Below are 16379 nucleotides of genomic sequence, written 5' to 3'. Positions count from 1 at the left end.
CACAACTCGGGGAGCTTTCTACTTGTCTTTGTCCATGAATACTCTCATATGTATCAGACTCACTGCTTCTTTCTATTTGGTTATTCTCCGACCATTCCTGGCTATTTCTTCTTGACTGATTGGGGGTTGAGACTATTTTGGGTTTACTATACTCATCATGAGTACCACTTGAAATTGACCCACATCTCCCTTGTAATTTATATTGCTCATAGCTAGAACACCAACCAGATCCCAAACCACATTGTCTAGAACTAGATGAGTGACATGAACCAGACCCATATTGTTCAGTGCCATAATACTGATCAGATCCCAAACCACATTGTCTAGAACTAGATGAGTGACATGAACCAGACCCATATTGTTCAGTGCCATAATACTGATCAGATCCCAAACCACATTGTCTAGAGCTAGATGAGTGACATGAACCAGACCCATATTGTTCAGTGCCATAATACTGATCAGATCCCAAACCACATTGTCTGGAATTAGATGAGTGACATGAACCAGACCCATATTGTTCAGTGCCGTAATACTGATCAGATCCCAAACCACATTGTCTAGAGCTAGATGAGTGACATGAGCCAGACCCATATTGTTCAGCACTAGAACACTGACCTGAACCAGACCCTTGATGATTATGGTGACAGGCAGAACTGTGTTGGCCACAGCTAGAAGGCTGACTCCATTCAGACCCAGATTGGCTATGGGTATAAGACTGACCTGATCCATACCTGTGTTGGCCATAGCTAGAAGACTGACCTGATCTAGATGCATGCTGATCACAGTTTGATAACTGTCCTGAAACAGAACCATGCTGTCCATAACTAGAAGATTGACCATATCTAGATTCATGTTGTCCAGAGCTTGATGACTGACCTAAACCAGATTCATTCTGACCAAAAGCAGGTGACTGACCTGATCCAGACCCATGCTGACTAAAGCTGGAAGACTGACTTGAACCAGAGCTATGTCGGTTGTGTTGTCCACAGCCAGAAGATTGACCTAAGCCAGACCCATGTTGGCCATAGCTAGGAGATTGACCTGAGCCAGACCCATGTTGACCACAGCTGGAAGACTGACCTGAGCTACTTCCATGGTGTCCAAAGCTTGATGACTGTTCTGAAGTAGAACTGTGTTGTCCATAACCAGAGGATTGACCTAAGCCAGACCCATGTTGCCCAAAGCCAGAAGATTGACCTGAACCAGACCCGTGTGGCCCAAAGCCAGAAGATTGACCTGAACCAGACCCGTGTTGCCCAAAGCCAGAAGATTGACTTGAGCCAGACCTGTGTTGACCATAGCCAGAGGATTGACCTGATTCAGACCCATGTTGTTCATAGCTGGAAGACTGGCCTATTCCTGACCCATGTTGGCTATAGCTAGGAGACTGACATGAGCCAGACCCATGTTGACCACAGCTGGAAGACTGACCTGAGCTACTTCCATGATGTCCAAAGCTTGATGACTGCCCTGAAGTAGAACTGTGTTGTCCATAACCAGAGGATTGACCTAAACCAGACCCATGTTGCCCAAAGCCAGAAGATTGACCTAAGCCAGACTCATGTTGCCCAAAGCCAGAAGATTGACCTGAGCCAGATCTATGTTGTCCATAGCCAGAAGACTGACCTGAGCCAGACCCATGTTGACCACAGCTGGAAGACTGACCTGAGCTACTTCCATGTTGTCCAAAGCTTGATGACTGTCCAGAAGTAGAACTATGTTGTCCATAGCCAGAAGATTGACCCAAGCCAGACCCATGTTGCTTATGGCTAGAAGATTGACTTGAGCCAGACCTGTGTTGACCATAGCCTGAGGATTGACCTGATTCAGACCCATGTTTTTCATAGCTGGAAGACTGGCCTATTCCTGACCCATGTTGGCCATAGCTAGGAGATTGACCTGAGCCAGACCCGTGTTGACCAGAGCAGGAAGACTGACCTGAGCTAGTTCCATGGTGACTTGATGACTGTCCTGAAGTAGAACTGTGTTGTCCATAACCAGAGGATTGACCTAAGCCAGAGCCATGTTGCCCAAAGCTGGAAGACTGACCAGAACCAGATCTGTGTTGTCCATAGCCAGAAGATTGACCTGATCGAGACCCATAATGGCTATGGCTAGAAGATTGACTTGAGCCAGACCTGTGTTGGCCATAGCCAGAGGATTGACCAGATTCAGACCCATGTTTTTCATAGCTGGAAGACTGGCCTGATCCTGACCCATGTTGGCCACAGCTAGAAGACTGACCTGAGCTAGTTCCATGATGTCCAAAGCTTGATGACTGTCCTGAAGTAGAACCATGTTGTCCATAGCTAGAGGATTGCCCAAAGCCAGACCCATGTTGCTTATGGCTAGAAGATTGACTTGAGCCAGACCTGTGTTGACCATAGCCTGAGGATTGACCTGATTCAGACCCATGTTTTTCATAGCTGGAAGACTGGCCTATTCCTGACCCATGTTGGCCATAGCTAGGAGATTGACCTGAGCCAGACCCGTGTTGACCAGAGCAGGAAGACTGACCTGAGCTAGTTCCATGATGACTTGATGACTGTCCTGAAGTAGAACTGTGTTGTCCATAACCAGAGGATTGACCTAAGCCAGACCCATGTTGCCCAAAGCTGGAAGACTGACCAGAACCAGATCTGTGTTGTCCATAGCCAGAAGATTGACCTGATCGAGACCCATAATGGCTATGGCTAGAAGATTGACTTGAGCCAGACCTGTGTTGGCCATAGCCTGAGGTTTGACCTGATTCAGACCCATGTTCATAGCTGGAAGACTGGCCTATTCCTGACCCATGTTGGCCATAGCTAGGAGATTGACCTGAGCCAGACCCGTGTTGACCAGAGCAGGAAGACTGACCTGAGCTAGTTCCATGATGACTTGATGACTGTCCTGAAGTAGAACTGTGTTGTCCATAACCAGAGGATTGACCTAAGCCAGACCCATGTTGCCCAAAGCTGGAAGACTGACCAGAACCAGATCTGTGTTGTCCATACCTAGAAGACTGACCTGATCGAGACCCATAATGACTATGGCTAGAAGATTGACTTGAGCCAGACCTGTGTTGGCCATAGCCAGAGGATTGACCAGATTCAGACCCATGTTTTTCATAGCTGGAAGACTGGCCTGATCCTGACCCATGTTGGCCACAGCTAGAAGACTGACCTGAGCTAGTTCCATGATGTCCAAAGCTTGATGACTGTCCTGAAGTAGAACCATGTTGTCCATAGCTAGAGGATTGCCCAAAGCCAGAAGACTGACCTGAGCCAGACTTGTGTGGGCTACAGCAAGAGGACTGACCTGATTCAGACCCATGTTGTTCATACCTGGATGACTGGCCTAATCCTGATCCATGGTTGCCATAGCTAGAAGACTGACCTGAGCCAGACCCATGTTGGCTGTGGCTAGAAGACTGTCTTGAACCAGATCTGTGTTGTCCATAGCCAGAAGATTGACCTAAGCCAGACCCATGTTGCCCAAAGCTGGAAGACTGACCAGAACCAGATCTGTGTTGTCCATAGCCAGAAGATTGACCTGATCGAGACTCATAATGGCTATGGCTAGAAGATTGACTTGAGCCAGACCTGTGTCGACCATAGCCTGAGGATTGACCTGATTCAGACCCATGTTCATAGCTGGAAGACTGGCCTATTCCTGACCCATGTTGGCCATAGCTAGGAGATTGACCTGAGCCAGACCCGTGTTGACCAGAGCAGGAAGACTGACCTGAGCTAGTTCCATGATGACTTGATGACTGTCCTGAAGTAGAACTATGTTGTCCATAGGTAGATGATTGCCCAAAGCCAGAAGACTGACCTGTTTCTGCCCTTTGCTGTCCGAAGCCAGAGGATTGTCCTGCAGTAGAACCGTGCTTTTCATAGCTAGAAGATTGACCATATCTAGAGTCGTGTTTTTTTGATGGCTGACCTAAGCCAGTTCCATGCTCTTCAAAGCCAGAAGACTCTCTTGAGGCAGAACCACGTTGTCCAAAACCAGAAGATTGATGTGATCCAGATTCATATCCACCATATCTTGAAGAATGACCTGAACTTGAACCATGTTTTCCATAACTGGAAGTCTGTCCTGATGTAGACCCATGTTGACCAAAGCCAGAAGACTGACCAAATCCAGATCCATGTTGTCCACAGCTTGATGACTTACCTAAACTGGATTCTGAACTAGACTCATGGTATCTCTGACTAGAAGATTGATTAGAGCCAGATCCATATTTTCCGTAATTAGAGGATTGCCCTGATCCAGAGCCATGCTTTTGTCTTTTATAGCTCCCTGACTGACCACTTGAGTTGAATCCATGTTTTCTTTGACTAGAGGACTGGCCTGAGCTTGACCCATGTTTTTCATAATTGGTTACCCCACTTGAACTAGAACAGTATCCTTGTTCTTCACAGTTTCCTGATTGAGATCCTGCATTTGATTCATGCCATCTCTGTTGAGAGGACTGACCTGAGCCAGATTCACAACCACAATCAGTGGGGTCATAATTTGACCAGTGTTCTTGTCCTCCACAACTCCCTGAGCTGAATCCATGATGCTGGCTTGACTTTGACTTATATTGTCTGTTTCTTAAAGATTCATTTGAATCAGACAAATGATGGTCAGAACTGAAAGACTGATCCTCTGAGTGGCAAACATGCCCTTGTTCTTCACAATCACTTGACTGATTTGCTGAATGTGATCTTTCTATAGAGTTACTTAAATGAGTATAACCAACTTCTTCACTCCTAGACCCTTCTTGCTGATGAGAGCCATGCTTATTTTTCTTATTATCCTTAAAGTGGCCTGAACTTGACTCTCTCCATCTTTCCCCAGAACTTTGCCTGTGCTGCAAACTAGACAAACCCTCTTGATGCCCCATTCTTCTGGAGCTGGATTGAGGCCTATGTTTAATGCTTCCTCTGAAGCCCCTAGAATAGGACTCATTTGATCCTGCACTCCATCTTAAATTGCTGGAAGATGATTCTTGTCCATTGTTCTTCTCTTCTGTTTCACTATGTTCCTCTTGGTGCTGGTGATTATGATCTCTTTGTTTTGACCCTGAAGCTTGGCAGTAATCTTTACCAATTACTTTATTACAAGCCTGAGCCAGCTGGAATATCATCAGAAGATACTCATTGAAATCCACTTTCTCGTTATGGTCTCGATCCAGAATTTGCATGATGGTATCTACAGTGTCTGGACCGTCTGGCTTCTGCATAGGAACAAGGTACACAGGGCAGCTCTGTCAGTATGGACCACACAACCAGCTAACCAATTGAAGGAAGGCTGTAAAAATGTGAATGCTTGGCTTACATAGGTGGAGTTTAATCACGTGGTCCTTTAGGCCCAACTGCCCTATCCTGAGCACAAAGAGAGAAGGGAATATGCAATGAATAATGCAGTGAGAAATAGCTAGAAGAATTTGTAACTGGAAGATTATTTTTTGTAAGGAATGAATCAAATATCAATAATTAGCTATTTATAAATAATAATTTTAGATACCTATATTAATTATCTATGTCTTTTTTATTTGTCCAGCTTAATTCATTAATTCATTTAGTCATTCAACAAAGATTTATTGTGCACCTACTATCTGCCTCACATTGAGTTAGGTGCAGTGAACAAGTTTGGTTCTTGACAAAATGGAACTTAACATTTAGTGGGCCAGACACACAAACATAAAATTACAAGTTACTGTAATAATATTTCTGAGAGTACACCAGAGGGGAGCCACTGGGGGATCAAGGAAGGTTAATGAGAGGAAGTGATGTCTTTTGAGGGATGGGTTGGGGGCAGAGGGCACAATATGAACAGAGAGCTGGAGGTGAAGAAGCCTTGGCTCATGTACAAGGAACAGAAGTAAATTCAGGATTGCTAAATTTCGTCTCAGCAGTCAAGAGATGTGGCTATAGAGATAAATATGGACCAAATCATGCCTTTGAAGGCATGTTAAATAACTTTGGACTTTATTTTAAGAACTGGGAGCTGTTGAAGGATTTGAACTGAGTGTGAAATTATTAGATTTGTATCTAATACTGAGATTGGAAGTAAGAAGTGGCTTGAACCAGAGGACAGCAGTAGTGATGGGGAGAAATAGGCTGTTTTGAAATTGATGAATTTGATAGAGGTTGGAGGATGAAGGAGCATGCTGAGAGAGGAAGTTAGGAATGGCACCAGCTTTCTGCTTTGGGCACATAGAAGAAGGATAGTTTAATTTTTTGTTTGACATATTGAATTTAAGACATTGATAGGAATCTAATTAAAAATATTGAGTATGCAGCTGGTTTGAGTTGAAGATCAAGAGCTAGATCTAAGCTCCCAAATATTTATTTCCAGAACTGACATTTTAAGGTGGTAGTCACTCTCTTTTATGATTTAGGAATAAGATGCTAATTTTCTGGACTCAGAGGCTTTATAATGCCAGAATCTCAGATATGGGCAGTGGTCAGGATGTTTTAGGCTGAAGAAAGACAAAGAAAAGGAAGAAAATGCATTTTAACTACTTTTCAGTTTTTTCTGAGGACCATCTCAGTTGCTGTTCCAGCAAAATTGCTCACATAGGACGTTATTTAATCTGTGGATTTTTGTCTGTTCTTTTTGTAGGATAACTTCTCTTGGTCATGTTATGGAAACCATTACCAGTTAACTTTTGACCTTATTTCAAGCCTTTACCAAACCCTGTTCTCTATCACCGAGTAGGGAGAGTCCTTTGGGAGTTTGATACATGTGACAAAAGATAGGAAGGGAGGAGAAGGGAATTGAAATTGTTTTCAGTTGTGATATGTAGCTCTTACCTTCATAATTGGATGAAATTCATTTTCCAAAAATTTTTTCAATTTTGCCTTGTTCAGCATGTGACACTCTTCATCCTGGGTGGCATATTGGTAGAATATTTCGATCATAGTGACGACGCTTTGTAGGAGTTTAGGCATTTTTTGTAGATTTAATTAACCTAAGGAGGAAAAAAGAGAGACCCACCTCTTATTGTTCCCTTTTCTTGCTTAAATACATAAATAGTTTCAATTATTTGTAAAAATTATTCAGAATTAATGAGGGTTGAATAATTTTATTTTTATAATCAAGAGCCAATCGAGAGTTGAATGACTTGTTCAAGTCATGTAGCGAGAAAGTGATGAAATTAGGAACAGAAACTATATCTCATATTTCCATTCCTGAATGAACATAGGAGCAATGCCTTTCTTTTTTGGTCTCTCTACCAGGAATAATTTTATGAGCTTTGTTCTGGATCTGTAGAAATTCTGGGTGTCAGTCCATCCATTTCCTCAGTTCCTTTCTAGGTCTCAACCATCACACTAGGGAGGGACAAGTCTATTATCTACATGGCATGCCTGACTCCAACTAAGGGGTACCAGTGTCTAAACTAGACTCTCAAGTAAACAAAGTGGTCAAAGACAATAGGCGTAGGTGATATGGAGCTGCGGCAGCTGCTGTCAGGCTCAGCTTCTGTTTTCATTCTTCAAGTGGGGACTGGCCCTCATGCTTTACTGATTAGACAACAGAAAAAGCTCAGTAGTAAAGGAAGCAACCTGCCTACTGGACAGTTTGAGCCCATGATCTTTAAGGAAATGACCCCAAAGAAAGGAGGTACTATCAGTCCCAGTTATCTCTTCACTTTTCTTCTCAATAAAATTAAAGTTATACCAAAGTTCTCCAAAGTATATTAAAAAGAAGCCTGATATCCGGTGCCTCTTCCCCTTAGAGCACATCCCAGATTCTCATAACTTACAGCTCTAAATACTTCTGCTCACTTACCTACTTCACCAGAGGAACAAGTAGGATGAAGACCAAAGCAGCTTACAGGGTGCTTCTAGTTGGGGATAGTGGCCTTTATATAAGGGGAAAATGGTCCATCTTAGGGAGGAGCTGCTCTCTTTGAGATGTCCTAGTTTACTCCCAAATAAGCCCAGCTCCACCTAGTGTTTACCTTCTCACTTCCTTGTTCACCTGAGATTGCATTAGCAGTTCCCAAATCTGAGCAAGTATCAACTCCACCTGTCAGAGTCTCTGGACACTGCAGAAAGACTTTTGCATATTCAATGAAGAATCTAGTATAATGCATTGATAACAGATTATGTGGACTTTAACTAAAGTTGAGTGGAGTGTATGCGGGGATATTGCAACAAATGTCAGAGTGTCATGGAATCTGAAAGATCATCTAATCAAAGTCTTTTTTATTCTAAGCTAAATTTTCTTATGCAGGATTCCAGCCAAGATGTCATCCATGATATTACCTCTTGAAATGGATAATGCCTGCACAGGCCCTCTTGTCTCTTTACCTAACTCTGTTTATCAGACTTTAGTGACCATTTGTCAATGTAGCTTCCTTTTTAGCCACAATATAACCTTAGGAAGAAATCCATGCTCTGTAACATAGTATTCAAAGTCCCTTATGATCTGGCTTCATCTTTTCTCTCCCCCTTCCTCTTACTGTTCCACCAGTGATCAACTACTTAAATTTCCTGAAAATGCCATACTATTTTATGTTTTTTCTTGGAATATGTTTTTTCATTATCCGCCTAGTGAACTCCTATTCATTCTTCAAAACCCACATTCGACACTCTGTAGGAACTCTGTCTTGAATTATTCAAGAGTTATAATTATGTACCTTATTCATAATTTTATTGTAGTATTAATCATACTATATTATAATCTAAAATTGTCTTACTATGAAATTAATGTTTAATATAAAAAATTGAAACATATAGAAGAGCAAAGAAAAAAGTGAAAATACCTATAATTCTACTACCCAGAAATAGCTACTGTTAATTATTTGATTTATATTCTTAAGAAAAAACCACACACACACACACACACACACACACACACACACATATTTGTCTATGTACCTAATCATTTCTGGCTTATGAGCTTGAGAACAGGGAATGTGTGTCATTAATCCCTATGTTATTTGAAGATTCAGCAAATTGCTTAGCACATCATGGTCCCTAATAAATGTTTGTCAAATTGAATTGAATTGAAAGAGGAGAAAGAGTCATGACTCTATTGCTCTTCATTGACCAGCTTCTACATTTTCACAGTAGGACTAGGGTCTGCCCTCTATCTTGCCACTGTTACCTCAGAAGACATGATTTCACCTGACTACAGACTGTATCTTAGCATTGGAATCCACAAGTGCCTTTCTGCTTATCTCTGAGGTCCTTACTCTGTACTTCATCCATTGTGAACATGTAACACAAATTTCACTGATGCTGACTAAAGTTACATAGACTCAAAACTTGTGCAACATGATTTCAGGAGTTTGGGAGAAGTGGTAGCAATTATTGCCAAATGACAAATCACATGATTCAAAATTCAACCATTATGAAGCTATATGTTTTCTTCTAAGAACTACCCAGAGGGCTGCAGAGTCAGTATCCATACTGTGGCTATGTTTCCTCTGTAATTGCTGATTTGGGTCAGGTCATCATGCTTCATCAGAGGAATGAGCTTTTTAAAGGTGTGACTGAGACTGTGGGAGGTGGAATTTGCTGAGTGAAGACTAATTTCTTGCAGGAGTTGGCTCTTGCCAAAGAGGGAAGAGAGGGTTGAGGGTGAAGACAGTTCCAGGTGGACATGTCCTTGGGGCCAGTGTTCTCCTAAACTAGGCGTCAGCAAACTTTTTCTGCAAAAGGCCAGATAGAAAATATTATGGGCTTTGCGGACCAGCTGGACTTAGTTGCAACTATTGAACTCTACTCTTGTAGCATGAAAGCAGCCATAGGTAATATGTAAACAAATGAGCATGGCTATGTTTCAATAAAACTTATTTATTGACACTGACCTTTAAATTTCATATAACTTCATGTCATGATTTTTTCAACCACTTCAGGCTGTAGAAAACATTCATAGCTTGTGAGCCATCCAAAAATTGGCGATGAGCTAGGCATGGCCTGTGGGCTATAGTTTGCCACCCCTGGCCCTCTTCTGTATTTGCTTGTCAGGAATATTTGCCAGGAAAGGAGAATCTGAGGGAAGAGCAGTGCTGGGAAGTGTTAGACCAGAACCACTAATTCTTGTGAGAGAGAAAATGTGCATGTCTGTGAATGTCAGCGTGTCTGAGGTGGTAGATAAAGAGAACAGAACAAAGGATCTTTGGGTGCTCATAAAAGTGAGGTAAATTTTGACTTGATGTAAGGAAGAAAATTTTAACACGAGCTCTTTGCAAAGTGAGTTTATTGTCAGAAATATTATAGAAATGTTTATGTATCTTGTAAGCAGTTAGAATCCTTTCAGTGCTTTATTTCCTGAATATCCTCCAATGTCACCATCCAAAGTTTTGTTGAGCTTTATTTCTTGGTTTGTGTTATGAAAACAAGAAGCATATTTAATGTGCATTTTGGCCTCTTCTCTCCCTTTTGAGAATTACTAATGTAAAAGTTGGAGTCGATTATCACAAAGGTCCTTTCCAAAACTGGGAATCATGATTTTACCAGAATGTGTATTCCACAGTCACAGGATGGATGTGAAGACCCCCCTTCACACATTTGATCAGTGGGTTCCCCCTTGGAGGGAACAGGGTATAGGAGAAGAGATTTCTTATGCTATGTGTTATGTTTTAGTTTTTTTTTAGTGCCTCCATGTGTTGGCAGAAAAAAGGAAATTACTTGCTTTATTATGCCAAACACAATGCTCTGTGGGCTTAAGTGTATCATTTTATTGATTCTCACAACTGTCATATGTTATAGGCATTATTGCCTCTGTTTTTAAGATGAGGAGACTGAGGCCTAGAGAAATGATGTAACTTTCAAGTCATTTAGCTAGGAAGTGGAGAAGACAAGATTCAAACTCAAGTCTTCTTCTGCCTAGGGGTAGCCAGGGAGTGGAGACTATGTCTTGCAAAAGGCAGGGTTGGGAGACAGTTCTTGAGGAATGGAGTGTTTGCTTGTTTATTTATTTATTTTTAGTGGGAGGAAGAGAGAGAGAGAAACATCGATGTGAGAGAGACACATCGAATGGTTGGACAAACTGCAACCGAGATACTTAGTGGGAACTGAACCCAGGACTCTCTGGTCCGTGAGGCGACGCTCTAACCACTGAGCAAAACTGGCCAGGGCAGGGATGGAGTGTTTAACCTAAAGACAAAAACAGCCAACCAACCAACCAACCAACCAACCAACCAACCAACCAACCAACCAACCAACCAAAACTGGTAAGGATAAACTGTGGCATTCCCTTCCACCTCTGTTTCTATGGTGCCATCTGCTGGGTTGTAGGGAAATCCCACAGAAAGTGTTTCTCCTTGTCTTTTCTCTTTTCCCTCACTTCCCCATGCAATTTCTGACAGTTTTTAGTCTCCTTGAATGATGAGACTATGTCAAAAAAATAGGGACATAACAAACAAAGAATATTGATGGTGATGATTTTGGGGTGACTGGAGTTAAAAGAAGTTATCTATAATATAAAACTGGTCAGCAAATATTTCCCTCCATATTCTTCTCCTCAGGTACAAGGGTCATTTTTTCTCTTATCTCAAAAAAAATCTGATATAATTTTACAGCTTAGCATGTATTTGGAGTAGGGGATATGTGGCAGGCATGGTAATATATCTTTCAGCTCCAGACCCAGGCCCTGGAATAAACTCTGCTTGATTAATGGTCTTCCTATTCACTTGTTTCTCTTTCTCCTCTTAGTATTCTTCCCTTTCTCTTCTAAGACCTCAAAAATGCCCAGATGTTTGGAAGCCAGAGCCCATTCTTATTTGTATTCTCTTGCTTATTTTGTCAACATCTTTCTCTTTCCATCTCCTTAACTTGCTACTTGATGCTCTTGTTAGCATTAGCATGGCCAATCACAGCCTGTATCCCCTGCTTCTACCTTATTGACGCTTTCTGCATTCAGGTGTGGTCCACCAAAGTGGGGAGATGGAGGAGAGTGATTGGAAGTGTTCCCCAGGCACCCATCAAATATTATAGAGATAGGAGGGCAATAGGCAAGACATAGAGACCTAGGTTGTTTGAAATAAAATCTAGAACCTTTGTCTTTTAGTGTGTGTGTGTACGGGGGGAGAGAAAGGAGGAGGAATAGAGAGACAGAGAGAGAGAGAGAGAGAGAGAGAGAGAGAGAGAGAGAGAGAGAGAGAGAGAGTTAGTTCAGTGTGAGTATATGAATATCAAACTGATTGGACCTCTTTCCTCACTGAACTTCTCTCCTACTTTCTGTCTCCTCATAGACTCTGATGAATCCATATGTCTTGCTGTTCTCTAAATCCTGCAGGCACACTCCTTCCTTAGGACATTTTTTTTTCACGAATATTCTTCCTGTATCCATTTGGCTTTGTTCTGGATGTTCTTCAAGTCTTTGTCAAGACCTTCTGAATAGGCCTATCCTGATCACTCTATTTGATGCATACTTCTAACATTCTATATAGTTGGCTTATTTATTATGTAGGGTTTTGAGCAGGGGAGTGACATGATCTGACCCACTGATATGTTGATATGAAACCGTGGAGAGATGAGGTAGAATAAGGAAGATCAGTCAGGTGAGAGATGAGGGAATGGAAGTAATCAGGTTTTCTGGGCTCTATGATTGTGTATGTGGTGGTGTCATTCACTGTGAAAAGCAATAAATGAGAAAGAGAAGGCTTGAGATAGGAGACTGATGAATTACTGTCATCTAAATTATCCCCATTATCTAACTCTTTTTATCCCTTCATAACCTAATTCTTTCCATCCCTTTATAACCTAACCTATTAAAAGAGCAGTGAGCATGCCCTGACTCTGATTCCCTTATCTTCCATTTACTCTTCAACCCTTTACAATCTGATTTTCACTTTCTTTCCAGCTTATTCAAGGACTCCTCTTCCATGACCTGTTCTTGTTTTTGTTCTCCAAAGTTCCATCCTTAGTTCTCTGACTGGATAAGTTTTTACCATTAATATAGTAGGATAATGGAGCAGGAAAGAGGCAAGACATACTGTCCATACTTTTTTTTTTTAATAGGTAGAGTGGAAAGGAGGGAAGGAGAGAGAGAGAGGGAGAGAGAGAGACACGTGGATGTGAGAGAGACACATTGATTCGTTGCCTCCCACACAACTGTGACCAGGGCTGGGGATCAAACCTGCAACCCAGATACATGCCCTTGACTGAAATAGAACCTGCAGCCCTTTGGTGTGCAGGCTGATGCCCTAATCACTGAGCTGTTCATAAATTTTTAATGGCAATTTTATGTAACTAGGTAGTCTGAAACCAGAGACTTGTAAGCTCTGTCTATAAACTCCAAGGGTATTGTAGTCACAGTGATCTGATGATGTTGTAAGATCTATTACATCAGAGTCACATATAATATGAAGTCTGGAAGAAACGTCAAAACTTGAGCATTCATTTAGTTTTAAATGAATCCCACATAACTGTAAGGTAGCCAGGCACCGCCGGTGGGAGGTGGAAAGAAACCGAAGAGCCAAACAGCCAAATAAGCAGAATTCAGGCTTTATTGGGTACACTCTGGGCGGGTTCACAGACTCCGGGGGTTGAGTCCTAGAAGCTGCGCCCGATGCTGGGGTTTGTGATTTTTATATCTGCCTGTGGCAGCTGGAATTTGTTCATTAGGGTTAGGTCCTGCGGGGCTACGCATGGGAGCCTCTGGAATGTGAATCTATTGTCCCTGGACTAGGGCAGGAGTTGATCTGTAAGTCTAGGGCAAACAGTTCCTGAAACAGGGTGGGAGTTTAGGCTGGGTAAGCGAGGTAATGGCTGAATAGTTTGCCTGGCACCAGTTCCCAAGCTATCGGACAATCACTAAATTTTTCTATAATATTATTAAGTTTTAAACTTATACCACTAACATGCTATCTGAGGAGGACAATTATATACTGTCCTTTCAAAGAAAATTAATGCTAAGTGGAAGAATTAAAGTAGAATGACATGATTAAAGAAAAGGATAGAGACAGATAACTAGCCTCAAAAAGAAGTTTTCACAATAAGTTCTTGTGCTTTTTGTTTTTCTTCTCATGTCTTCATTTAGTTTTTTAGTTCCTCTCCTCTTAGTGTCTCAATTATGATAATGGTTCCTTTACTTGTGGCTATCTTTATAGAGTGGAATATTGGTACAAAAAATAGTAAAAACTTGTTTTTTTTGCTTGCTTCTATTGTTATTTGTTGTCTCAGAGATACCCTTTTGATAAACATGAGGATATTTATCCTGCCTGTACCTTCCACTGTCCTTCAGCTGACTATGTGCAGATTCCTGTCTGTCTTCCATTGAGCTCTTTGGCCTTGATGAGACATGGAGGGTCTGGACCTCCCAAGTGACTGGCCATGAGTGGATTCATATTGGTTTCTTGAACTGAACTTAGACTACCCATGGGTTTATTCTGACTATAATTTTGAATCTTCTGATTGTCCTTCGCTATCACTGACCTGACCAATACTGGATCCCTGGTGTTTGCTTGTTCCGGGTCCAGTCCATATAGATGATGCTTGCCTATGAGATGACCCAGGTTGTATATAAATAGACCCACATCTTTCTCTTGTATTGGATCCTAATTCTCCATGAACAGAGCTAGCTTATCTACAAATAAATGTTCACCCTTGATAGAACCCTGGCCTATCTCAGATTCCCATGGCTAGAGTGATCTCTTCTGCTTTTGCTATATCCAGACTCCCTCTGGTCATACTCAGATGTATCATGGGAAGAGAAAGACTATCTTTTCCTGTCTTCTGATTGTTCTTCAGTATCACTGGATTATTGGGATTATTGGATTCTTCTTTTTTTTTTAATCCTCACCCGAGGACATTTTTCCATTTTTTGTTCAGATAGAGTGGGAGGGAGAGAGAGGAACAGAGAGAGAGAAACATCGACGTGAAAGGGACACATCAAGTGGTTGCCACCCACATGACCCAACCAGAGACGGTGACAAACTGCAACCAAGGTACATGCCCTTAGCGGGAACCGAACCCGGGTCTCTCTGGACCACAGGCCAACACTCTAACCGCTGAGCCAAACCAGCTGGGGCTATTGGATCCTTCTTGTCTACTGATACCAGACCCAGACTGAGTAAATGATTGCATATGAGTAGATCTGAGTGTCCACAGGTATCTCTTGTTTGTTTATAGCTAAATTTGTATGCTTTTCATGCTGGGTTTTGGCTATTCATGGGTTGGTCCAGACTGCCTTCTAGTGTGTGTCTTTTAGTGGTGAGACTGAGTATCTAGAACTGTCTTTTCATTGCTTGTGTCTTAACTATCCATAATCTTACTCAGATTGTCCTTGGACTGATACTGACTTTTTATGAGTCTCCTGATTATATGTTATCACTACTATAACTGAATATTTAATGTTTGCTTATAGTTGATACAGACCTTGTATATGGAGATTGTCTATAAGCAGACCTAGAGTATCTAGGTCTATCTCCTGATTGTCATAACCAGATTCATGTCTGCCTGTTCAGAGTCTCCTTGGGTGGAGACTTGCTGCCTGGTCATGTTGACATCCTGAATGTCTAGACCTGTCTGTTAACTCTCCATGGCTAGAAACTTTGTTTTTTCTTGTGCTGGACCAAGATTGCTTATGACCCCATTTAGACTGGCCATGGGTGGGAGCAGACTATCTATTGCAATCTCCTGATTATCATTCACTATCACTAGATTAACTATAACTGGATGCCTATTTTCTGTTTACAATGATAGCAGATTGTGTGAATGTAGATTCTGAATGTCCACTGCTATCTCTTGACTATCTATGGCTAGGTTCTTGGCTTTTTCTTCTGCTGGACGTAGACTTTTTACGGTTTAATGCTTATTCTCCATCTGAATCTTTTGATTGTTCTTCACCATCGCCAGCCTGATATAACCAGATTATTGTCTGTCTATACTTATTCCAGACTCTGTTGGTGATGATTATTTATGTTTATGATCAGTCTTAAGGCATCTGGCACTATATTCCAAATGTTCATGGTGTTTTGGGTCTTCCTACTTTACTGGTCTCAGCTTCTCCATGACTAGACCCGAACTGTCCATGTATTTATGTCTGGCCATGATGAAACACTAATTACCCAGAGTTGTATCATGTTGCTGTCTGTCTGTCTGTTTCTAGTGTTGGATCCTAACCATCAATTTGTAGATTCAGACTGACCATTAGTGGATGTCTGAGTCTGACAAATCTTGAGTTTGTAATGTTTATAGAGCTATCTCTTGAATTTCTGTGAATGAATCTTTGTTTTCCTCTTATGCTGGAGTTCAGTTGTCTTTGTCCACACTCAGACTGTCTGGTTGATTTGACTCTTTACCTCCAGATTGTATTTTATTATCACTGGCCTGAGTATAACTGCATCCTTAATGTCTGATTATAGTGGATCCAGAATATGTTAATGATGCTTCTCTGTGAGTTGACAAGTCTGTGCTGCCTTTTAAAACACATTTCTTTTC

General features: G+C 41.7%; 1 protein-coding gene across 1 annotated transcript; it reads right to left on the bottom strand.

Moving 5' to 3' along the window:
- Nucleotides 1–2010: 2010 nt before the first annotated feature.
- Nucleotides 2011–6929, bottom strand: LOC118637677 (hornerin-like). Its single transcript, XM_036273235.1, has 6 exons — nucleotides 6792–6929; nucleotides 4733–5209; nucleotides 4373–4464; nucleotides 2610–3230; nucleotides 2245–2537; nucleotides 2011–2138 (listed from the first exon to the last, which is right to left on the bottom strand). The coding sequence occupies exons 1-6, from the start codon at nucleotides 6927–6929 to the stop codon at nucleotides 2011–2013; spliced, it is 1749 nt and encodes a 582-aa protein (XP_036129128.1).
- Nucleotides 6930–16379: the final 9450 nt, after the last annotated feature.

Source organism: Molossus molossus, unplaced genomic scaffold (assembly GCF_014108415.1).
Source record: "Molossus molossus isolate mMolMol1 unplaced genomic scaffold, mMolMol1.p scaffold_m16_p_20, whole genome shotgun sequence".
NCBI lineage: Eukaryota > Metazoa > Chordata > Mammalia > Chiroptera > Molossidae > Molossus > Molossus molossus.
The sequence above is the reverse complement of the archived record's forward strand: the minus strand, read 5'-3'. Positions and strand labels throughout refer to the sequence as shown.